Source organism: Phoca vitulina, unplaced genomic scaffold (genome assembly GCF_004348235.1).
Source record: "Phoca vitulina isolate PV1807 unplaced genomic scaffold, GSC_HSeal_1.0 scaffold120, whole genome shotgun sequence".
NCBI classification, from domain to species: Eukaryota; Metazoa; Chordata; class Mammalia; order Carnivora; family Phocidae; genus Phoca; species Phoca vitulina.
Genome location: NW_022589823.1, coordinates 309,723 through 333,573, shown reverse-complemented (window position 1 = coordinate 333,573; position 23,851 = coordinate 309,723). Strand labels below are relative to the sequence as shown.

The window sequence follows — 23,851 nt, the reverse complement described above, 5'->3', positions numbered from 1 at the left end:
CAGTTCTGGGTCAGGGCAAGTGGGCTGGGGGAAGGAGGATGTCCCAGGGGTGTCCAGCCCCTCCCCGCCAAGCCCGTGCCGCGTAGCTCCAACCACGTGGACAGGCAGCTCAGGGAGCAGGTGTTAGAGCTGCCAGGCACGGGCTGTTCGAGGTGCAGGAAGGAATGGGGAGCACAGGCCCCCACAACAATAGGATAACTGGCTTTGCACACATGTTTCGAGACTTCATGCAAGGATCTAAAATACTGCTTTTATAAACTCGGAACAGACGCAGGCATGATGGAGCCTGAGGTTCCCTTCATAACCTGGTTCTTAAATGTCAGGTTCTAGTGTGACAGAGGCGCCTTATCTTTTCCTCGCAGATGTTGGGAGGCGAGGGGTTGAGGAGTGAAGTGTGGCCTGATTTCAGACGTGAGTTCTCAGCCAGCCGGTTCCAGTTAGAGAGATGATTCACGGATCAAAGGCGCGGTCCCTTCTTAAAAGGAAATACACATTTCTGCTTTCCCACTTGCCCTCAGGAGGGGTTTCTGGGGTGACCACTCCCAGGCAGGGTGGGGACACCTCCGGAGGAGGAAAACCCACAGACCCACCTGACGGGGTGCAGGCCAGGGGCAGAGGAGCCTGGGCTCGGAAGGCAGAGGGAGAGGGTCCCATAGGGAGTGGTAGCTGAGCGACTGGGGCCCCTGCTGTCTCTCCCTGCAGCCTCCCTTCCCCAGCCGGCCCTCTGGCCTCCCTGCTGTGGGCACCAGGCGGCTGAATTCCTCGGCCCCTGAATTCACGGAGCAGTGAGTAATGGGGCCTGGGGCCTGACGGCAGCCCTCCCAGGTGGGAGTTACAGGGTTGCAAACCCATTTTGCAGGGGATCAAACTGAGGTGAAGGGGCCGGGGACTGGCTCAAGGTTACCTAGCTGTGGGCGGTGGGGAAGGAGCCAGGCTCTCTGATGGCTCAGGGCCCTGAGGCTGCACGCTGCAGGTCAGGCTGGGGGCTCGAGGGCGTGATGGGCACATGTTGGGTTGTGGTGTGGGCCCCGTGGATGACGGCCTGGGCTGTGGGACATCGGAGCAGGGGCTGAGACAGGGAGTCAGACACCCCGCTAATTCTGTCTGGGGGTGCTGTTCTCCACTGGAGTCCTGCCTCTGCCCCCTGCCTGGCTCTCCAGGCTGCGTCAGGGGAGGGCTGTCCCGTCCCTACCCCACTTGCCGGGTTCCCTGCAGGCCAGGACCGCACGCAGTTCCCACCGCCCGCTTCTGCTGGCCCTGGCGCCTGCCCGCCTTTCCCCCCGGGGCCTGAGTGTGACCAAGCCCTCGTCCTCCCCTTGCTCTCCGGCAGCCCAGCAACAGGGCGGCGACGAGCCCTGGGATCAGGGGCTGTGCATTTCCTCTCTCCCCATCCACTCTGCCCTTTCTGAGGCCAGCGCCACGCCCACGAGGGGACAGCCATGGCCCCCGGCCACCTCTCTCTGGACCCCGGCCGCGTGCCCCAGGGCAGCTTCCCGTGGGGCCTGCTGGTCCTCCAGGACTCGCAGGGGCTCTTGGTGTCAGAATGCTGGCCTCTGTGGGGTTTTGGCTTGTTGGCTCCGGCCAGCTCCCAGCCCCCTGAGCCCTAATGTGCTTCTGATTCTGCAGAATCAGGGCGTCAGGCCCCTCCCACGTCCTGCCGCTCCGTCGACGGTCCTCCCCCACCCTCCCCAGACCCAGAGGCTGACCGCCTGCTTGCGTCTCCATGTTCCCTCCTGTTAGGGTGGGAAGTACCAACATGGGGGAGATTGTAACTCCTCAGAAAGATGACAGCAGAGTGAAAACTTTTATTTCGAAAAGTCGTGGACATGGATGCAGGGAGCAAAAACACAAGAAGGAGTAAAAATAAAACTAACCTATAAAGAGGGTCTTCAATAGAATGTAGAACCAATCACTCCCTTGAGGAAAAAGAGCTTTGGGTTGTTTTTTTTAAAAAAAACAAAACAAAACAAAACAAAAAACACATCACTTTGTGCCACTGGCCGGCCCAGGGGCCCAGGCCTCCGAGCAGATGGGGAGGGGGGTCTACAAGATAGCACCTTTGTTCTTAGGGTTTTCGGGGATGCGGGGTTGAGGAGCCACCATTTTCTGCTGTTTGCTGGAGATGCTGGTCCGAGTTTGTCCGCTCGCCCTGAGCTCTGCGGCCCAAGGAGGTGGGAACCGAGGTCTGAGCCCTGAGCAGGGAGGACCTTGTGAGGAGGAGCCTCCTCATCAGGGGTGATGCTTGAGAAACCCCCTCCACCCTGGCTTTCCAAAAACGAAGGGTCCACCATCTCATGCAACTTCACTAGCCGACTTCGAACACGTACATGAAATGCTCACTAAAGAATCGGGTAGGAATCATGAGAAAGATCAGGCTAGGAGGGAGGTGTGGGGAGGGGGATCAGAGCTCAGGCAACCCCCCAGGAAAGGCAGGGAGGTTTTGGGGATTCAGAGCCTGCAGGAGTTCGGGGGGTGTTAGCACAGAGGGGAGGGGATGGGGTGGCTGGCTGAGTTGTGGGACCAGAGGGGTGGGTAAAACGCACGCGGCTTTTCAAGCCTTTTCTTTACAAAAAAGTAGCTCGTCAGGTCGGTCAGGAATGTTCACATCGCATTTTACTCCCCATTTTAGCGGTGGGAGAGGGGCCGCCCAGCGCTAGCCCAGCGCCACCTTTCTGGACACGGTCTGGTAGAAGACGCCACGCAGCAGGGCCTGGTAGCTGGGCACACGGAACAGGTGGCGCTCGCCAAAGGCCACGTCATACTCGGCCGTCTTGCCCGTGACCAGGACGTGGATGTGGGGCTCGTTCACCTGGCGGCCCACCACCACCACGAAGATCTCGATGTCCGCCCGCTGGGCCTCCTGCACCGCCTTCTCGATGGCCGCCGCCGTGGCCCCCTGCGAGTTGCCGTCGGAGAAGAGCACCAGCTTCTTCTTGGCTTCGCGGGGCGAGGCCTCACGGTAGAAGCGCGTCACGTAGCTGAGGGCATCGTTGACGTCGGTGGCGTCGTTGAAGAAGTCCATGCCGTCCACGGTGCTGGCCAGCACGGTGTAGTTCTGCAGGAACTGCAGGGACCCGCGCCCCGGCCGCTGCTGCCCGGGACCGCTGTACTGCACCACCGCCACGCGCACCTCGTGGGACGGGCTCGTCCTGCCCGCCGTCAGGAAGCGCTCGGCCAGCCGCTTGGCGAAGCGCTTGGTGGTGTCGAAGTTGTGGCTGCCCACGCTGGCCGAGCCGTCCAGCAGGATGGTGATGTCGGCCGGGGAGGAGAACGTGACTGCGGGACGGGGGTGGGGGTTAGGGCGCGGCAGGCCGCCCGGCCTCCCGTCACCTCCGACCTCCTCCAGCCCGCGGCAGCCCCCACCAGCGCCCTCTCCGCACGCCCCAGGTACTCACTTGGGCAGGTGTAATCTGGACATTTCTTGTCTGTAAACGAGGAAAACACAGCATGAAGCCAGTGACCTCACGGACCACTCTTCCATCTGTAACCCCCCAGCAAGATGGCACCAGAGCCCCTGCATGGCAGGCGCTGCGTGGCCATGTGCACAGGTGACACACCCCGTGCCACACTGTCTGCGGGCCACGCTAACCAGGTGCTGGCCATGCGGGCAAATCGGACCCCAGCAGCTCTCTCTGCCTGCACTGTGGGCCCCGCTTTATGGCCGGAAGGAGCCCAGAAGGACATGTTCTGAGCTGGGGACCGGGGAGTGGTCTCGGCTCCAAGGCCATCCGCGACAGGAGCGTGTGGATGGACCACAGCGAGCGTGAGCGCTCCCAGGACAAAGTAGGCAAAGCACAGGGCAGCCCACACTCCGGGGAGCGCCTGCAAGGCGCCGGGCCACGCGGGAGCCGGGCCACGCGGGAGCCGGGCCACGTGGGAGCCAGGCCACGCGGGAGCTGGGCCATGGGCCCCTCCAGCAAGAGTGTGGGGCCGCTTGTGGGGAGGCGCTCGTGCTGTTGGCCGGGGCTGTCGGGCTCCTGCGGCAGGAGGTCACGGGGGGCGAGAGGAGAGCGCGTCTCGGCTGCCCCGACGTGGCCGCCCAGTGCAGCTGCGTGGCGGGCCCCCACCCCGAGCCCACCTATACAGATCTGGGTGGTGACGTTCTTCAGGAAGTTGTCTTCCAGCAGCTCCGCATAGTTCTCCTTGACCAGCGAGATGCCCGGCCGGCCCTGAGGTGCCAGGCCTTGGCAGGAGATGACGTTGAGCTGGTCGGAGCCGGCGACGTAGCCGAACATGTCCTTGATGCCCACGGAGACCACCTGTAAGGGAGGGACGGTGTCGGCACGGCCCCGGTGGGGGAGGTACGGCAGCGCGTGGGGCGTGCGGGCGGCCCCACCTGGATGTCCGGGCCGCAGAGCACGCTGAGCGGGGTGGTGTCCCTCTGGGTGTCCGAGCGGCCGTCCGTTATGACGAGCGCAACCCTGTCGTTCCCGGTGGGCGGCAGCAGCCGGTCCCGGGTGTACTGCAGAGCCTCCCCCGTGAACGTGCCGCCCGCCATCCACCGCAGCTTCTTGACGGCTCTGTGGGGCGGGGCGCTCGCGGTCAGTGCCGGCGCGGGGCTCCGGGGCAGGGCCGAGGCGGGGGACCCTTGGGGACCCCGGGGGTGTGGGCGGCCGGGCACACGGCACTCACTCCTTGAGCTCCTGGAGGGTCTTGATGCCAGGGTCCCTCAGGTCCACGTGCTCCTGCATCTGGTTGTGGCTGTACTGCACCACACCGGCGTGGGACTGCCCGGGCGCGAACTGCACGCGTCGCATGCCCCGGTCAGGAGGCGACGCGGGGCTCCCGGCAGCCCCCCCTCCGCCCGCCATCTGCCCCCGTGCTCTCACGCTCCGGCGGGTGGAGGAACGCCGCCCCCAGGGCCCGGCCCCTTTCCAGCCCGGGGCCCGCACAGAGCCCTGCTCCCTGGCACGCAGTGGGCGGGCTGCCTCACCTTGACCAGCTCGTCCCTGCTCAGCCGGTCCAGGACCCTGATGACGAAGTCCTTGGCGATCTCGAAGTTCTGCAGGCCGATGCTCTCTGAGCTGTCCAGCACAAAGAGGATGTCGATGGGTCCACACTTGCACTCTGCGGGCAAGGACAGCCTCAGCCCTGGGGGTCTCCCTGGGCCCCACTCGGCAGAGCCACACCCTCCTGACCCAGGACCCTGGGGCTTCTGGCCCCATCCGTGCAGGGTCCTGGGGGAGGACGGGGCGGGCCAGTGGGGCATAACCCCAGCACCCACAGGGAACACCCGAGAACCGTGCTAAGGACTCACCACAGCAAGCTGCGGAAAGAGCAGAAAGAAGGTGTTACATTCCAGTGTCGTACTAGAGATCATAAACCCGCCCGCCTGCACTGCCCTCCACCGGGTGCACTGCTTTGCCCAGCGCCCCGGCCACCCGGCCAGCCAGTGGGGGACAGTGGCCTGGCCCCGCATCCCCCCGGGGGGTTCCTCGTGAGTGGGGCACACTCCTGCCCCCTGCTTGCCCCCCACCCCACAGTTTAAAAGATCCCTCTGTGAGCGCCAAAGGTAGGTGCTGGGGCCGGCGGGATCTAATTCTTTCCAACTAAGACCCTTCTTCAAAGAGGAGAGATACTCACAGCACATTTTCATGATGATGTCCAAGATCTCACATTCCTGCAGGGGAAGAGACACACGCACCGGGGGCTGAACGGGCCCTCCGGGTCGCCTTGCCCCGGGACCACAGCGGGATTCCCTTTCCAGGGTGTTGGCACCCAGTGCAGGGGCACCTGACGTGGTCACTGATATGCGGACACCCCGCGTCCCTCCATGACGATCACGTGCCCCCCGTTGCTGTCATGGCGCCCCACCCCATGGGATCCGTGGCCAGAGTGGTCAGCCCCCAAGGACGTTCAAAGACACCCACTTACATCTGGTCCCGGTGGTCCTGGAGGTCCTGGGGTTCCCTGTCAGAGGAAGGAGCGGAGGAAGGTGGTAAGAGCACATCGCTTCCTGAGCTGCGGGTCTGATGGGAGCCCTGAGCGAGCCTAGCCCTGGCCCTCCTGGCCCTCGGGCTGACCCCACCTCCCTGTAGGAGCCCCCGGCCCCTGCACACGAAGGGCTGCTGCAGAGCTCCTGATGGCCTCCTGCTCTGTGACGGCTGGGGCAGCGGGGGGGCTGGGCATGGCCCGTGTGCGGCTCACCGGCACTCAGCACGGGTGCAGAGCTCATTCCAGTCTGATTGTGCCGTCGGGATGGACGCCCCCCAGGCACCCACCCTGGGCTCTGCTGTGCTCTCCTCACATCTCACCTGGTGACCAGCGGCTCCCCCTTCTCTGAAGCCCCCACAACCCTCGAAATGGCCCGTTCCCTCCCTCCCGTCAAAGGGCCAGCCTTCTTGAAGCCTTGCCCAGAGCCCCGCACCCCAGGCTCCTGCCCCGACCCCCCTGCAGCCTCAGAGTTCCAGGGTGCCCTACCCTGGCTGGCCACGCCACTCACCTGGGGGCCTTCGGGGCCCCGGTACCCCTTCGCTCCTTTGACGCCTGGGGGTGAGATGTCGTTGTTCTGGAAGGGAACGGCACGGTGTCACCGCACACAACCACCACGGGCAGACCATCCGTGGCCGTCTGTCCACGGCCCCGTGTGTGGTGCCCCACGCCCGCCCAGTGGGCTCTGCACTCACGTCCTCTCCAGGGTCTCCGGCTTCTCCCTCATCCCCCTTGGGGCCTGGGTAGCCTTTAGTGCCCTGCAGGGGACAGGGGAGCGCGTGGTCAGTGGGGCGGCTAGAACTGGGGAGCGGGTATGTGTGTGTGGCTGGGACCCTGGCCCAGGGCTGGAGTGGGTTCCACCCTGCGGTGGGCGGTGGCCGGAGACACATGTCCACTCAGGCGATGGTGGGCAGGGCGGCTGTCACCCAGCACCGGGTCCAGCGGTCCCTCCTCCACCAGATTTCTATTTTAAATCGGCTCTATTACCGTAAGTCACAGCATCACGTTTCCTTTGTAAGAAGCAGAAGTTTTAAAAGGAAAAGATAAAGGAGACACGGTGTCCCGCCTGGGGAGACACTGAGGCCAAGCACCGGCCAGAGGACACCCCAAGGTTTGGGGGTGACAGTGCACCCCTGGGCCAGGCAGGGGCACCCACAGACTGAGACACGTGTGGGCGGGGCCTCGGCGCGAGCCTGGGCCGAGGATGCACGTGTGAATGTGTGCACGTGTGTTGCACGCGTGTGCATGTGAACGCACCAGCACCCGATGGCGGGCATGTACTCACGTTTATCCCGGGGGGGCCCCTGCTGCCTGGGTAGCCCTGCAGGGAAAGACAGGACAGTCAGGCCAGGCTCTGGTGTGGCCGGGGCGGGGGCCCCACATGGATAATCCTGGCCATCACTGCCTGGGCCAGCCTGTGGTCCTGGGCCCACCCCGCTGGTGCAAAGGGGGTGATGGGGCAGGACTCTGGGGGACTCACGGGGAAGCCAGGGAAGCCCTCGGTGCCGTTTCCGGGTGGGCCGTCTTCCCCCTACGGAGAGGAGAGAGACCACGTCTGCCACTGGGAATCGCCCGGGCTCAGGGTGGTGCCCGAGGGGCTTCACCAGCCCACGAGGCGTCCCCTGTGCAGGACTGCCCTGCATGTCCCCAGACTTTGGAGCAGGAGGGGCAGTGCCCATGGTGACCACAGGGACCACAGTGGTTGAGAGAGGACCGTCGCCTGTGGAGAGCGCACCTCTCCAGACACGGCAACTGGGACCCTCAGACCCCACGTGGAAACTCTTCCTGGCAGAGGCCCGGAGCCCGAGCCCACGGCTTCTCCGGCCCCAGCAGCCGGGCGTCAGCCCCACCCAGGCCCTGAGCCCTTGGGACCGCCACTCACCCTTTCACCCATCAGCCCGGGGTCTCCAGGGGGTCCTGCGGGCCCTGGAGCTCCTCTGGAACCCTAAGGAGGGGAAAGGCAAGTGAGCAACGCAGGCTCAGAGTCACCACACGTGTCTGAGGAAAACGAAGGGTGAGTTAAATAAAACAACGTGTTTCTGCTCATAAGCACAACAATGATTAAGAGAAGGGTTTTTAAATCCATCATCCTGGGGCTGCCCACGGGGCTAACAGACCTCCTGCCCAGTAACCCACCCAGGGAGCGCCCCCAGGACACGACCAAAAAGGGGACCCACGTGCTTGTGGACAGTTACCTCAGGGGCTGGGGGCCCCGGACAGGCCCAACCCCAGAGCTCCGAGAAGCAGAGGGACACAGCCCAGGTGGGGCCGCCGAAGCCCACGTCAGTCAAGGTGTGCAAAATCATTAAGGGTTTTAGAAAACGTTCATAATGATAAAATTAAAAAAAAAACAAAACACACCTTTGTGAAGCCAAATTTATAAGGCATAATATGCAAATAAAAATAAATTGGAAAGAAATAAGCTAAAATGTTCCTATTATTTATCTTTGGGTGGTCGTATTTTAGATTTCAATTGTTTTTTTCCTGCATTTTCCAAATTTCCTGAAAGACACAGATACCACGAATCACACTAAAACATCTGTGTGCATCCCTAGACCGGGGTGTGGGGGGCGTTCCCGAGTCCTTCGGGCCCTCCCGGGGCTGGGGTGTGCGGGCGGGGCGGGCGGGGCACTCACCTCAGGCCCCGGGGGCCCCTCGTCACCTCGGTAACCTTTAGGTCCAGCGGGGCCAGCCTCGCCCTGTAGAGACGGACACGCAGGTTGTACCCCCTCTCGGCCCCACAGCAGCCCCCGCCCCAGACCCACACGGGCTGGTCTGCTAGGTCCACACTTCTCCCTGGAGGTCAGCTGCCTGCCTTTCTGGGTCCAGAGCTTCGGTGCCCCGAGCACTTAGGGACATCCCCGGCCAGGCCCGAAGAAGGGGTGAGCGTACACCCCGCGTGGAGCTGCCTGGCCGCTCTGGACCCCGCCTGCCGCCGCCCTACTGGACTCAGAGGCCTGTCCGCCTGCCCCATCATCCCCCCACAGAGGCACACAACTCCCGGTTATCCGGCCTGTCCCATCAACCAGCAGTCAGCCGGAGGCTGCCACCGTCTTGTTCTCCTGCGGCGACCACAGGAGGGTCCAGCTCCGGCCAGGGCTCCGGCGCCGCGCCTCAGGCTCTGACATCACACACAACCTGGGACTTCGCTCGCCAGCCGCGGGGACCAGCAGCCCCTGACTCAGGGCTGACAATCGGGGCCAGGAGGGACGATGGGAAACAGGCCAGGCCGGGGGAGGCGCGTCCCAGGCCCCACGAGACAGGAACGCAGCGGCCGCCACGCGCGGGACAGTTTCCGCGGCTGCCCCAGCAGCGGGCTCGCGGGGCGGGTGCCTCCTGGGACGCAGCCCGAGGGCCCCGCGGCTCCTGGTGGCCGATACTGGCATCCGCCCGGGAGGTGGTGCCCACCGCAGGGACCAAACGAGGCAAGAGGTGAGGCCAGGACGGTGACGCTTCCTCCAGGTTCTGGATTGCTCCACTGCTGCTTCTCGGGATTTGGGAGAACACATTTCCCAGAAACTTCCGCCCAGACACCCCGGTGCAGAAGCCAACTGCCCTGACAGTCTGCAGCTGACCCTCCTCCCCGCCCCCCATGCAGGGTTCAGGCGAACGAGCGACCCAGGAGCCACAGGTCAGGTGCAGACCCTCCCCAGCTGGACCACGGGCTGGAGGGACACAGGGCCTCCTCCCCAGCATGGCCAGGGGTCCCTCACCGCACCCCCCAGTCTTCGGTAGTGTCCAGTCTTTACACTGACAGCGGCCCTGAAAACTGGAAACTCAAGAGTAAACCCCCGTGACGGCTCTCCCTTGTAGTGCTTTAGGCTGTCACTGTCTTGAACAACTTCCTGAATTGTGCTGCGGGGCAAGGACCCGGTCATCGGGCGGCGGGATGGTCGCCAGCTTGTCCTGACGGCCGGAACACCGCCGGGGAGCAGGCACGCGGCGAAGGCAGGGGAGCCTGGGGATGTGGCGGCGGCAGGAGCAGCCTCTCTGGGACACCTACCGGAAGCCCACGACAGGTGCCATCATGCGAACGGGGGCAGGAGGAGAAGGACAGAAGGCCCAGGGATTCCGGAAAGACCCAGATAAGAGATGCTAAAACCTGACACTCATGTCCTCTGTCACCAGGAAAGGTCGCTCCTGCCATAGGCGTTGTTGTGAACACGGGCTCTCTAGTCACAGAAAAGGCCAAGCCAGGTCAAGCCCACCTCACTTCTAGCCCTGGTAGATCCTCCAAATGAATCAAAGAGGAAGCAAAAAATACAACGGAAGAGGGGAATGTACTTGAAATCTTGGAAATGAGCAGGACATCCTAAATAAGTCACCAGGACAGTCACAGGCAGATGGCAAACTTGGAAAAACATCTGCACTGTGGATAAGGGTCTCCTGCACATCAACACGGAAACGCAGACTCGACGGAAAATGAACTGAAGGAACAGCCAGAAAGAGGGGCAGGGCCTGGAAACCTGAGAGACCACGCTCAGCCTTTCCCATAAATACTTGTGCGAACCACGAGAGCACACGACTTTCTCCTGAAGAGCAAAAACACACAGATGGAGTTTGATGATCTCGCATGTTGGCAAAGGTGTGAATACAGTGGCTGTTTCAGGCTCTTGGGGGAATGTAAGGTGGGGCTAGATAAAATAGAGTTATCTGGCAAATAACACACGCTCACACACTTGCTCACACATACCCTCTCACACACGCACACACTCACATACCATCTGGCCAAGAAATTATGCTGTTAAGAATTTATGTTTTGGAAGCAGGAAATAATGTCCAATGGAAAAAAGACAGTCTCTTCAACAAATGGTGTTGGGAAAATTGGACAGCCACATGCAGAAGAATGAAACTGGACCATTTCCTTACACCACACACAAAAATAGACTCAAAATGGTTGAAAGACCTAAATGTGAGACAGGAGTCCATCAAAATCCTAAAGGAGAACACAGGCAGCAACCTCTTCGACCTCAGCCGCAGCAACTTCTTCCTAGAAACATCGCCAAAGGCAAGGGAAGCAAGGGCAAAAATGAACTATTGGGACCTCATCAAGATAAAAAGCTTTTGCACAGCAAAGGAAACAGTCAACAAAACCAAAAGACAACCAACAGAACGGGAGAAGGTATTTGCAAATGACATATCAGATAAAGGACTAGTATCCAAAATCTATAAAGAACTTCTTAAAGTCAACACCCAAAGAACAAATAATCCAATCAAGAAATGGGCAGAAGACATGAACAGACGAAGACATCCAAATGGCCAACAGACACATGAAAAAGTGCTCAATATCACTCGGCATCAGGGAAATCCAAATCAAAACCTCAATGAGATCCCACCTCACACCAGTCAGAATGGCTAAAACTAACAAATCAGGAAACGACAGATGTTGGCGAGGATGCGGAGAAAGGGGAACCCTCCTACACTGTTGGTGGGAATGCAAGCTGGTGCAGCCACTCTGGAAAACAGTATGGAGGTTCCCCCCAAAGTTGAAAATAGAGCTACCCTACGACCCAGCAATTGCACTACTGGGTATTTACCCCAAAGATACAAATGTAGTGATCTGAAAGGGCATGTGCACCCCAGTGTTTATAGCAGCAATGGCCACAATAGCCAAACTATGGAAAGAGCCTAGATGTCCATCAACAGATGAATGGATAAAGAAGATGTGGTATATATACAATGGAATATTATGCAGCCATCAAAAAATGAAATCTTGCCATTTGCAACAACGTCGATGGAACTAGAGGGTATTATGCTAAGCAAAGTAAGTCATTCAGAGAAAGATAAGTATCATATGATCTCACTGATATGAAGAATTTGAGAAACAAGACAGAGGATCATAGGGGAAGGGAGGGAAAAATGAAACAAGATGAAACCAGAGGGGAAGACAAACCATAAGTGACTCTTAATCTCAGGAAACAAACTGAGGGTTGCTGGAGTGGGGGGTGGGGTGGGAGGGATTGGGTGGCTGGGTGATAGACACTGGGGAGGGTATGTGCTATGGTGACCGCTGTGAATTGTGTAAGACTGATGAATCACGGACCTGTACCCCTGAAACAAACAATATATTATATGTTAATAAAAAATAAAAAAAAAAAGAATTTACGTTTTGGATGTAGCTTTGGATGTATTTCAAGATGAATGGATGGATGGAAGGATGCATGGATGGATGGATGGAGAGATGGATGGAAGGATGGACAGATGGGAGGGTGGATGGGTGAATGGATGGAAGAATGGATGGATGGATGGATGGATGGATGGATGGAAGGATGGATGGATAGAAGGAAGGAAGGATGGATGGAAGGATGGACAGATGTATGGAAAGAAGGATGGAAGAATGGAAAGAGGGATGGATGGATGGATGGATGGATGGAAGGATGGACAGATGTATGGAAAGAAGGATGGATGGATGGAAGGATGGACAGATGTATGGACAAATGGAGAGACAAACGAGCTGACAGACAGCGGGCAGTGATATTTATCACAGTATTTTTCTGTAAGCAAAATCCCGGACGCTGTCTGCACACGTGTGGACAGGGGATTAGACAGGGGCATTCAGCAAGCTTACAAGTGGGGTCCATGGGTGCTGACCTGGACAGTCCCCAGGTGAAGAGCATTGCAGTACAATGCTGTTTGTGTAAACAACATGCATACCCCCACACCCTCTCACACACCATGCTTTTTCTGGAAGGACTCTAGAAAAAACTAAATTTTAGAAGAAAGTAAAATTGGTCGTTGTGGGTGGAGATGCAGGGATGGAGGATTCTGCTTTTCCATGTAAGCCTTGCTCCTGCTAGAGTCACTGATTGAACCACTTCTCCAAAACAGGTGAGGCGGCCTATTTACAGGGGTCTTTTGTCTACAAGCCACAGAACTTCTATACCTATTTTATTTGAGAGAGATTATCTGCCTTTACTGCCAGGAAAGGGGAGAACCAGACACTCCAAAGTCTCGGGCTCTGGGCCCACGGCTGCAGGGCTCACGGTGCCCGTTCCGCTCACAATGGCCGCAGGCCTGGGAACGGCTGGCTCCCAGCGAGCCCAGCTTGCAGTTATGTGGGAGGAAAGTCTCCCACCGAGCTGCTCTCGTAGTGGGTCCGCGCCCGCTGCCCCCCACATGGGAACAGACCCAGGAGTGTTTTTAATATTCCGTCAGGAGACTTGGCAGCCCTATTGTGGCTGCTTCTTTCTTGTTTTTTAAAATTCCTTTTTTGTTAAAATCCCAATTCCAAATTTCTCTGCATAAGAAAAGCCACCAAAAGATTTGAAGCCACAAGCCAAGCCCCACCAGAGCCCGAGGCCTGGCCCCTCCAAGGGTGGCCCCCACACGCGGCTGCTGTCCCGTTGGGAGCTCTCCGCCCACCGTGGGGGGGCCCTCCTCCTGCCCACGGGGAGGCCCCATCCTGGCTCAAGGCCATTCCTTCCATCTGCCCAGACCCCTCCCTGCGGGCCGGGCAGCCACCTCATCTCTAGCAGGAGGAATTTGGGGATGCCCAGCGAGTAACCCCCATCACAGAGCAGCAGATGGGCCGACAGGGTCTGGGCCAACCAAGGGGTTGCCCAAGGGGTGTAGGGAGGACGTGTCCCACATGGCCCCTTCCTGTGCTCTCTTGGGGGGGTGGTCACCCCAGGCCATGCGGCAGGAGAGCTCGAGCTCCTCCCTGTGGGGTTTCAGGGCTCAGGCCCCCGGAACAACATGGCCTCCAGGTAACGAGGCAGGAAGACAGACCCCTCCCAGCAGGAAGCCCCCCACTCAGAAGTGAGCCCCCCCTTAAGTTCGGGAGTGGCTGTCAGCCCTCCTGCTGGCGTGAGGATGCGGCCCGCCCCATCCCCAGGCTTCCTACCGGGTCTCCGGGGACACCAACGGGGCCTTCTCGTCCCTGGTCACCTTGGGGTCCAGCTTCGCCCTGGGGAGGAATGAGCCGGTGAGTGTGGAGGCCAGGAGAGGTCAAGCTGCCTGGGCTGCACCGGGCAAGGCCGGGGTCCCCCAGTTCTCCGGGCCAGGAAGTGCCACTATCCACTGCGGGCCTGGCCTCAACCTTCCTCCCAGGTGTTTAGCATGCTGGGGCCGTGTGCACGGCCATCTGGAGACTTGCGGTCTCAGGAGGCCACAGTGAGGAGGCCAGCGCTCCTCCTGAGGCCGGAGGCAGCCCCTTATGTTTGCTCTTACTCCAGCCAGCTCCCTGACTGGCCCCGGGGCCCAGAGCTGCTGGGGTGCTCCCTGGGGTGGGGCCTGTTGCCCCCTCCTCTAACCAGGCGAGGGGGTCTGGCCTGCCCTCGGGGTCCTGCAAGACCTTCCCAGTGAACCATGGGGCCAGAGAAAGCTCCGGAAGGAGGTGGGGGTGCGGGCGGCAGCTGGGCGAGGTGGCTGGGCCGTGGGGACCAGTCCCAAGTCTCCTTCTCTTCAGGTGGTAGGAAAGAATCATTCCAGAGCGCAAGCTCTTCCGCAGCGTTTACAGAGCTGCTGGGGGAAGCGGCAGGTGTCTGGGAAGATCAGGTGTGCGCTGGGGAGTTAAGTACATCATGCCGCGTGCGAGGCCGTGCAGGGACCCCAGGGACAGGCGAGCCGCGGTGTGAACGGCGCTACTGGTGCCCCACTGTGAGTGTGCGTGTGTGTGCGTGTGTGTGCGCGTGTGTGGTCTTCCCGGACGTGCTGGCCGCGGTGAGGAGGGGAGAGGAGACAACCCTGCACTTTGCCCTCCTCATCTGGACCCACGGCCCCCCTTCTCCTGGCCTCCCTCAGGCCCCTTGAGACGCCCGGGGCCAGAGGGTCGGGGCCAGGGGTTGGGGCCGGGAGTCAGGGTTGGGGGTCGGGACCGGGGGTCCGGGCCGGGGGTCGGGCCGGGGTTCAGGGTCGGGGCCGGGGTTCGGGGCCTGGGATTGGGGCCAGGGGTCCGGGCTGGGGGCTGAGCACAGGAACAGCCACACTTCCTGAACCAGGGAGACCGCCTTTGGGAAACAGCAGGTAAGGGTGGGTCGCCTGAAATCTGGGGGCCAAAGGGACATGGTGCTGAGTGTCCTGTGAGGCGCATGGCCTGACCCCGCCTGACCTCAGGCTCTGTCCCCCTCCTGGGGCGTGGGGTCTCAGCTCGATGGACGGTGACTCACCGGGTCCCCCCGTGGGCCCCGCACACCTGGGGTCCCCCGTGGTCCTCTTTCCCCAGGGCCGCCCTGTGTGGAGAGAAGCAGAGGGAGGTGAGGCCGAAGCTCAGACACGACATCGAGGAGGGGGCTCGAGGCCTGGGTGTGGGCTGACCTCCCCCATCAGGACACCCCATCCTTTCAGAGACTGGGGTCCCGCCAAGCTCAGATAGGAGCTTCATGGCAAGGCCCAGGGCCCAGACGTCCCTGCACCCCACTCACCCTCTCGCCGGGGGCACCGTCCGGTCCTGGGTTTCCCTGGGATTAAGAGGAACACACATCAGTCAGTTTGGGATGGAAACTCTGCTTCAGGTGGAGAGTTGGGAGCAGGAGATGGAAGGTGGGTGCTCACCTCGTCACCGGCTTCTCCCTTCTCTCCTGGGGGACCAGGCAAGCCCGGCTCGCCCTGGGGGGACAAACATGGAACCGTCCATCTCTGACCCCGCTCTGGAGCCCAGGGCTGCGCTGGCCCCTGCTCCCGGCGGCCCTCCAAGGGCCCGCGCCCCACCCGCCTGCCTCGGGGGCTCTGTGAGTGCTCACCTCGTCTCCGGGGGGGCCCGTGTTCCCTGGCCTCCCAGGTTCCCCGTCAGTTCCGGGGGCACCCTGGAAAGATCCGAAAGGTCAGCCTGCGGGGACCCTGCCCCGGGCCTCCTCACCCAGACTCCAGGCCGCTCTCCCTCACCAACCACAAGAGCCTTGGACGCTGAGGACCCTCACCCACATCTCTACAGGAATCCTGCCTGAGGCCACCTCCCCGCGGCGCCTGCTGGGGTCAAGCCCTGAGCCGCGAGCGTCTCGGAAAGTCAGGTTGAGGCCCCACAGCCATCGGCCAGATCCTGAGAACCGGCCCAGAAGTCGGCGTGGTGAGGACACCCTCGGATCGGGCAGCCTTACCTGCCCATCTCTCCTAGCACTTCCTGTCGCTGAAAACGCCAGAGTATACCAGCAACAGAACGTCGTGCTCTAAGTTAGGCTCAGAACTTGCATCCTCATTCTTTACTTTTCTGCCTGCTTGCAGCCATCAGCATCCTGTTTATTCTTAAATCGTGACTTCTGCAGGAGCAGACGGATTCCAGGCTGCGCGGACGGGTGGGCCATCTGGTCCGCTGCAGGCGGGCAGTGTGCGGGCCTCGGGGCATGTCTGAGGCTCCGTGACACCGGGTGGCAGGGGCGCCTGCCCTTGGTTGTGACGTTTTCCACCCTCTCCACCCCAGCCCCCTGCCGGCCCCCGTGGAGGCCTGGGCCTTGGACAGTGGGTGGAGAATCTGACTCCAGGATGAATTTCTGAGTCATGCTGGGTTGGCTGGGTAGGCGGGGAGGCCCGACCGTGTCACTCACTTTCTCTCCTTTCTGTCCGAAGGCACCTGCGTCACCTTTGGGCCCCGGGGGTCCTAGAGCACCCTGGTGAGAAATTGTAGGGGGTCAGTCCTTGGTCTTCAACAAGCAGCAATTGGGCTGGGCACAAATACATTGGCCATTGGAAAGGTAGGTCTGCACGTGGTACGGCCCACCGGTGACGTCTTTGAGCGTCAGGAGAAGGGTGGGGTCCCCGTTTGCTCCTGAGAACTTGGTCTTAAAATGTCAGTGACAGAACACAACTTACGTCGAATCCGGGCGAGCCCTTGCAGCCTGGCAGGCCGGGGTACCCCATCTCCCCCTGGAAGGAGGAAGGCAGATCAGCAGTCAAGACCCTCACTCTCGCTCATACACCCCCTCCCAGGAAAGCCCCAACAGGATGATGGTCTGAACTTGGCCAGGAGCCTTGGGGTCCACTGGGGCCTGGGGCTTGGCAAGAAATGTCTCCTGCCTTTCTTGCTACTTCCAGGTGCCCCGCCCTCCAGCCCGGCAAACTCACTTTCGTGCCGTCCACACCATCGATGCCACGCTTGCCCTTCTCGCCCTGCAAGGTGCAAAGACCAAGGAGGGGTTCACAAAGGTCAGATGGTACCCCCTGGGGCAGAAGACAAGTCCCCGCCCCCACACTCACCTTGTAGCCCTTGGCTCCCCTGGAGCCCTGCAGAGACAGGAAGAGAGAGTGAGGGGGGTGGCCCCCCAACATGAGGCAAGTTCCCTGGAAACTGGCCGGGGGCATCTTCCCAGGGAGGCAGAGGGGGGTAGACCCCCCACCCACTCACGGAGGCTCGGACACGCAGGACATGGGCAGTGTTGTCCTCCCAGGCAGGTGGGGGACAGCTCTGTGCCCTGAGGGACACAACCTGAAGCCTGCCTTACTCACCTTCTCCCCTCGGCTCCCTTTTTCTCCCTACAGAGCAGAGGAGAAAGGGGGTGTCACTGATGTCCCAGGGCCCAATGCCCTGGGATAAGCCCAGATGTGTTTCGGCTGGGCCCCTAGAAGGGCTGGCCGCTCTGAAAGAGGAGGAGGAGACACACCTTCATCCCCTGGTAGCCGATGGGTCCGAGGTCCCCGGGCCTTCCCTGGAACACAGCGGGGGGCATGTTAGATGCCCCTGGGGGCACAGGCAGCCCCCCCAGTCTGCCTTGCCCCCCACTCTGCTCAGGCCTGGTCAGCCAGAGACACTGGGCTGGCTGACCACTGGCCCGAGTCCCAGAGAGCAGCCCCGATGTGAAAGCTCTACCTCCCACCCCTGGGGGTCTCCTCGGGGGAGCTCCAGGGAGGGGAGGGGAGGGCAAGGTCCAGGGCCCCCAGGAGGAGAGGGGGTGGTCTGTGGGGAGACAGCCCTGGGCTGACCCTCCACCTGCCCCACCGAGAGCTGGGCCTGAGCGGACGTCTAGGCAGAATGTGCTGGAAGGATGGCTGTGTATGGGTCCTCTGCCCTCACTGCCCTTGGGTCCATATGCTCTGAGGGTCAGGTAACATGACCATGGTGCCCAGAAACCAGCCATTCTTCTAGAATCGTCCACCGAACCCAGCTCCCTTCCCAGCCTCAGGCTTCTCAGCACCCCCACCCCCAAGGTCAGGCGCGCGGCACTCACGGGGTCTCCGGCTTCTCCTTTCTCTCCTGGGAGACCTGGCTTCCCACGTTCTCCCTGGAACACAGAGCAGATCAAGGTTAGGGGACAATTTCTGTTTATTTCTAATAACCTGGCGGAAAGGACCCTGACTTGCTCCCAAGAAAAGGATTAACAAGATATTCCATGGACCTTCAGAGTCCTTGGGGTGCTCAGGCTCCTTGCCTGCCCTGGGATCTGCGAGGTCAGGGGCACCCGCCCCCTCCCACAGCCCACCAGGCCCTGTGCTGCTCCACGCTGGCCAGCCTGGCCCTGGCCTTTCTCTCGGGCTTCCGCACCCATTCCTGCTGCATGTGGGGCTCCCAGGCTGGGGAGGGGGCCGGGCTCAGCTCCCGGGGGCCGTGCTCATGCGGCTTTGTGGTCATGAAATCTAACATTTTTCGGAGTAGCCAAAACCCTGCACTTTGATGAGCCATCTGCCCAGTTGTACATGTTGCCCACTAAGGTTGACTGTCTGTGTGCGCCACACCTGGCCTTGGGCCCCACATTTGCAGCCCGGCCCCAAGAAGGTGCATCCGGAACGCCGGAGCCTGCGGCCAGACCCCACCCCCCACACTAGCCTTCCCTCGGCCACGGCATCGGCCGCAGGGTCCCTGTGCCTGGACTCTCTCCCCATGGGTGGGGGCACCTGCTCAGCGAGGGGCCTCTTCCCTCTCCCCACACCTGGTGTGGGTGGGCGCTCTGTGGGGGTTCAGGACAGTTGCCTGGGGTCCCACTACGTCCCTCACACCAGGGCTTCAGGCTACAGGGACATTTGTCCAGCACTCTACTGCACATTCTCTCCCTCCAGGGAGGGGTGCGGCCACTCACCTCGTACCCGGCGTCTCCCCGTGGCCCGGGAGGTCCTCTGGCAGGCTGCAAGACAAAGGGAAAGGTCAGCCTGAGCTAGCATCCGGGGTGACCCCAGAGGTGGTCAGGGTCCCCCACTCACCTGGCATTCGAAGGAGCAGCACTGCGGGAAGAAGGACAGAGGACACTTTAGAAAATGGGGCTCCGTGGAGGGCCCTGGACACCCACCTGGCTGGTGATGCCCTGGACAGCTGGGGCGGGCGGGCGAGAAGGGAGGGGGAGGGCAGGGGAGAGAGGGGGAGGGGCTCCTACCACTTGTTCCACATTGTTTTTCTGAAAAGTGAAACGGAAAAGAGGAATTAATTTATATTCAGAGCCGCAGGATTTCCCAGCGCCCCGGACTAGGAGCAGACGAGGAGCGAGGGGGCAGCGGCTACTCACGATCATGTCGATGATGGTGTCGATGGTCTGGGTGATGATCTCCTCGGCGTCGCGGCTCTGCCCCCAGTCAGCCGCTGTGAAGTTTCGTCGGTACATGTGGTCCGTGGCGATGATGCTCAGACGGGGCTCCTGGTGAGGACAAGGGATGAGGCCGATGACGGCTGGGAGCCTGGCCCCTCCCCATCGGGCGGCGCATTGCCTGCACCCCGGAGGGGACCCCCAGCCCCTGCCTGGAGCGGGTGCGGGGACGGGGACACCTACCAGGTGGTCGGGCGTGATGGCCACCGAGAAGACTTTGACGCCCAGGTGCTTGGCCTCGTTCACGGCGTCCTCCAGGCCCCCACACGGCTCCTTGTAGCCCTCCAGGGGGTGCCCGTCGGTCACCACAATCAGGTACTTGTTCTCCTTCAGGTGGGAGCCCCTGCAAGGGGGTGGGCAGCAGTGAGGCCCCCTCCAGTGCCCGCTGACCCTGACAGCTCAGGGCACCTCCGGAACAGAGCTGGGACCCCCAAGACTGGAGGTGAGGAGCCGGGGGCTAGAGGCCCTGGAGGGAGACCCGGACCCAAATGCAACCTCAGAGGGCGGCTGGCTGCCACGCTGGGTGGTCTGTCTCTGCTCGTCGATGCTGCCTGTAAATGGGGCTGTAATAAAGGGCATTAAAACAGAAAATAAAGGTTCGCAGGATCACATTTCTCTAAAACACTCTCTTGGAAGACGCCCATGTCCCCAGGGGAGAGGCCCAGGTCCTTGCCCCCGGGAGGCACCCTGACCGTGGGATCGGTGACCACAGCTAGCGGGAGGGACGGCTGAAGAGGGACGGCTGGGACACCGGGAGCTGTGGCCGGGCTGAGCTACAGCCGGGAAGGAATCCTCTCCCAGGACGAACCACGGCCGCTGCTGGCTCTTCCTGCGGCCGATCGGACGTGTGTGGAGCCAGCCCGGGGGCCCTGGCGTCTCCCAGGAGAGCCCTGCCCTCGGTCCCTGACCACAGCACCACTTCTGCAGCGGCTGGGACACTCCAGGCCCTGTGGGCCTCCGCCTTCAGTGGCTGAGGAGACAGGGGCAGCTCAAGGGGAGCAGAGGGACGGAGAGTGACCCTTGGCAGCCATGGGAGCGGCTGGGTGGGGGCCACCAGCGTGGTGCCCGAGCACTAGCACCGGTCCCCGGGCCGACCGCGAGGAGCAGCCTCCGGGGGACACGCTCAGGACGCAGGAAGGCACAGGCCTCCACATGGGGAGCTGCGTGCGGACGGCGGGCACTCACCCCACGAGGAGCTCCTCCAGCCCCTTCTTGATGGCGCAGTCCGTGTAGGTGCCCTTGCCGAAGTACTTGACCGCATCCACGCTGGCCTTGAGGGCGTCGCGATCGCTCGGCATGGGCCTGAGCGGGCTGATGATCTCCACCTCGTCGCTGTAGTGCAGGGCGCCCGCATTCCACACCAGGTTCCGGTCACAGCGATAGTACCTGCAGGGCACAGGGCGCGGTGAGCAGGGGGCCTTCACCGCGGGCACCCCCAGGGCCCCCCAGGGCCCCCCACGCCGCCCCCGTGTGTGTCCGTCCACGGGCACCAGGGTCACCCATGTCACAGGTGACACACTGCCCAGCCCCGTCACAGCCCGGGAGCGAGGGGCCCTGCCCTGGGGACCACACATGGCACGGAGGGGTGGGGGCGGTCAGGAGGGCCAGCCCCGGCCAGCGAGTGACCACCATAGCCCCTGATCTCCGGGGCGCTCGGGTGAGGAGCCGTGGGCACCTCCAGGGACAGACCCTGGACGGTGCTGGGGCAGGTGACAGGGTGGGGGAGGCCAGCTCTAAGTCAGTTCTACGTGGGACACCCTGAGTGGCCGTCTTCCCCTGCCCCTGTGCACGTTTGCCGGAGGCTTCCAGGGGCCTACCCTGTGGGGGCCTGGGGGAGACGTGCCCACCAGCCTGTTCAGCAGCCGGTGTGACCGAGGCCCCTAGAGTGATGGTAGCAGCAGCAGTTGCACAGGTGGGGAAACTGAGTCCTAAGAAATTGAGTAACAAGGCCAAAGGCACCGGACGGGGTGGTGGGCCTCAGGACCCCAGGCATTTTGGCTGAATTCAAGGTTTCAGGTCATATGCCCCTCCCTGGGCAGCCCCCACCCTGTCCTTGCAACCCCCTCAAGGTGGGCAGGCAGCTGGGTGCCCTGGTCCCCGAGTCAGCGGGTCAACAGGGACCAGGTCGGAGTAGGGCCAGGCCCTGCCCAGGTGAGTGGGGGAGGAGCCTGGTTCTGACCGTGACCCTCCCCCCATGGCCTTGGCCCCCCTCATGGGTGTGTCCAATTGCAGCCACACCCACTGCTCTAGGAGACCCCCACCCGCCAGCTGCAGATGCTTCAGACAGATGAATGAGTGAGTGAAGCTGGCTGGCCCTCGGGGCCCTCGGACCAGGACACTAGAACACCAGGACGTTGGTCAGGACACAGGCTCTGACCGTCCACCCGGGCAGAGGTCAGTGTCCAGGAGGGGACAAGGAGGGCCTACTTCAGGCACCGGGTGGAGCCACAGAACCTCCCACCAACTCCTGAAACCCACTCAATTGGGGGGCAGGGAGGCACATTTGGGGTCCTGGGAGCCCCCACGGCACCACTGTCCCCCAGGCTCCCGGCTGACCAGGCGGACGGTGCCGCCCCACCGGTCCGTTCCTTCTCACACTCCGCCTTTTTCTGGCCCATCGGAGCCACTTTGGACGCAGGAGGGTGACTGCATGGCCTGGTTCACCCCGGCCTTCTAGGTGGGAAGGGGGCTCGGCTCTGCCTGCGGGGCCTCCCCGAGAAGCTCATGGACGTGCCGGCTCTCCTACCTGTCTCTCAGGTTGTCGATGAAGCTCTTGGTGAAGGCCTTGACCTTGTCCACCAGGGCTCCGTAGGGCTTCAGCCTCAAGGCCACGCTCTCGGAGGTGTCCAGCACAAAGAAGAGGTCCACAGGGCAGTCTGGCCAAGCACGGGGTGGGGGGCCTGAGGCTCACGCCCTGCGCCCTCCTGGGCACAGGGAGGCCACTCCGCCAGGTGCGGGCCCGGCCCCGGAGAGGGGGACAGAGTGACCGTGAGAGCCCCCGTGGGTCCTGGGAACCCCGCCGGCTGGGGGGGAGAGCCACCACCTCCCGGAGGACAGGGAGCCCCGCCCTGGCCTGCAGGACCAGGCCGTTCGCTCTGCACTGTCCTTCTATGCATCTAAACTTCCAGGGGCACGACCTCCTGGACGAGGTGTGAGAGCACCGGGGCCCTGGTTCTCGACTGAGTGCCCGGGGAGCAGTCAGACCGAAGGAACCCAGGGGAGCAAGAACAGCGTTCTCGGGGCGCTGAAGGCTGAGGCCGGGATGGTGTCGCCACCCCCCCAGGCCAGCCTGACACCCCGGGGAGCAGGGAAGCATGAGGGGCCCAGGGCCCAGGCCCTGCTGGGGGCCACGCCCGGGGAATTTCACGACCCCGCGGTCCACCGGTCGGCGGCTCTCACGTCGGAGGGGAGGGTGGGGGCAGGCCCCGGCCGCACAGGCAGAGTCAGGGCAGGCGCGAGTCACTCACCCTGGAAGGCTGCGGCCCTGGCGTTGCCCGGGACGTCCTGAGCGGCGGCCCAGCACGCCTGCAGGAGCAGGGGGAGCAGAGCGCGGGCCACCTTCATGTTACCGCCCCAGTGTCACCATCCAGCGAGGGCTGGGGTCCGGGTGGGCCGGCGATGACCAGAGGCCGAGAGAGGAGTAGTCTCTGCTCCCGGCGAAGTCACGGCCCGGAGGGCGGGCAGGGGAGGAGCTGGGGCGGGGGCGGCGCGGAGGGCGGGGGTCTCCCGGCAGTGAGTCACCGCCCCGCCGTCCTCGGCTCTGGGCGGCTCCGGCCCAGCTCCCCGCTGCGCGCGGCTTGTGGCCCGATCTGGGGGAAATCCGTGGGCTCCCCGCGCACCCCGTACAGCAAGACGCCTATGGAGAGCGTGCTCCGCGCATCGGGTCCCCCTGCCCCGCGGGTCCTTGCCTTCTTGTGGCATTAATCCCCCGTGGGCGCGGTGGGGGTGGCTTGGACGTCTCAAACCCATTGCGTGGTCAGATTCCCCAGTTCCTGCTCTGTGAACACTCCCTCCCAGGTTAGTCAATACATATTTGGAAAAGATGTTTCAGTTTTTCCTCCGGGAAAGCAAAGCCACCGAGCCTGCGGACACAAAAGCCACCGAGCCTGCGGACGCGGCGGCCCGGGCGCCAGACTCTCGTAGAGCTGGACGTCGGCTCTGTGTGCTGTGTGTCTTCTATGCCGTATTCTTACAATCAAGTCAGCCAGAGGAAAGAGTTGTTAAGGTATTAAGAAAACCATCAGGAAAACACGTTTGCAGAACCGTGTAGTTCAGAAAAAACCTGTGCGGAAGCGGACCCGTGCAGTTCAATCCTCTCTCTCCCCATATATATGTGGGCACCCGGATTGTGAGGAGGGGTCTGAAGGTCCCACCCTGGGGCTCTGTGCGGTGGGCTCCAGATGTGGCCAGACGCACCCCTGCCCCAGAGAAGGTTTCAGAAGACCTCCTCCAGAGCTGGAGCTGTTGACAATTGTCTAATA

General features: G+C 62.1%; 1 protein-coding gene across 1 annotated transcript; it reads right to left on the bottom strand.

Annotated features, from left to right (window-relative positions):
• Positions 1–1,795: 1,795 nt before the first annotated feature.
• Positions 1,796–23,100, bottom strand: COL6A1 (collagen type VI alpha 1 chain). The gene is made up of 35 exons (XM_032398796.1): positions 22,838–23,100; positions 22,117–22,246; positions 20,556–20,756; positions 19,554–19,713; positions 19,293–19,421; positions 19,164–19,184; positions 18,994–19,014; positions 18,873–18,917; positions 18,027–18,080; positions 17,463–17,507; positions 17,308–17,334; positions 17,059–17,085; positions 16,927–16,971; positions 16,675–16,728; positions 16,410–16,472; positions 15,612–15,674; positions 15,424–15,477; positions 15,294–15,329; positions 15,039–15,101; positions 13,775–13,837; positions 8,568–8,630; positions 7,814–7,876; positions 7,412–7,462; positions 7,217–7,252; positions 6,627–6,689; positions 6,443–6,508; positions 5,875–5,910; positions 5,584–5,620; positions 5,258–5,266; positions 4,934–5,067; positions 4,633–4,742; positions 4,337–4,520; positions 4,079–4,259; positions 3,396–3,425; positions 1,796–3,276 (listed from the first exon to the last, which is right to left on the bottom strand). Exons 1-35 carry the CDS (start codon positions 22,932–22,934, stop codon positions 2,654–2,656), a joined length of 3,084 nt encoding a protein of 1,027 aa, XP_032254687.1. The 5' UTR covers positions 22,935–23,100; the 3' UTR covers positions 1,796–2,653.
• Positions 23,101–23,851: the final 751 nt, after the last annotated feature.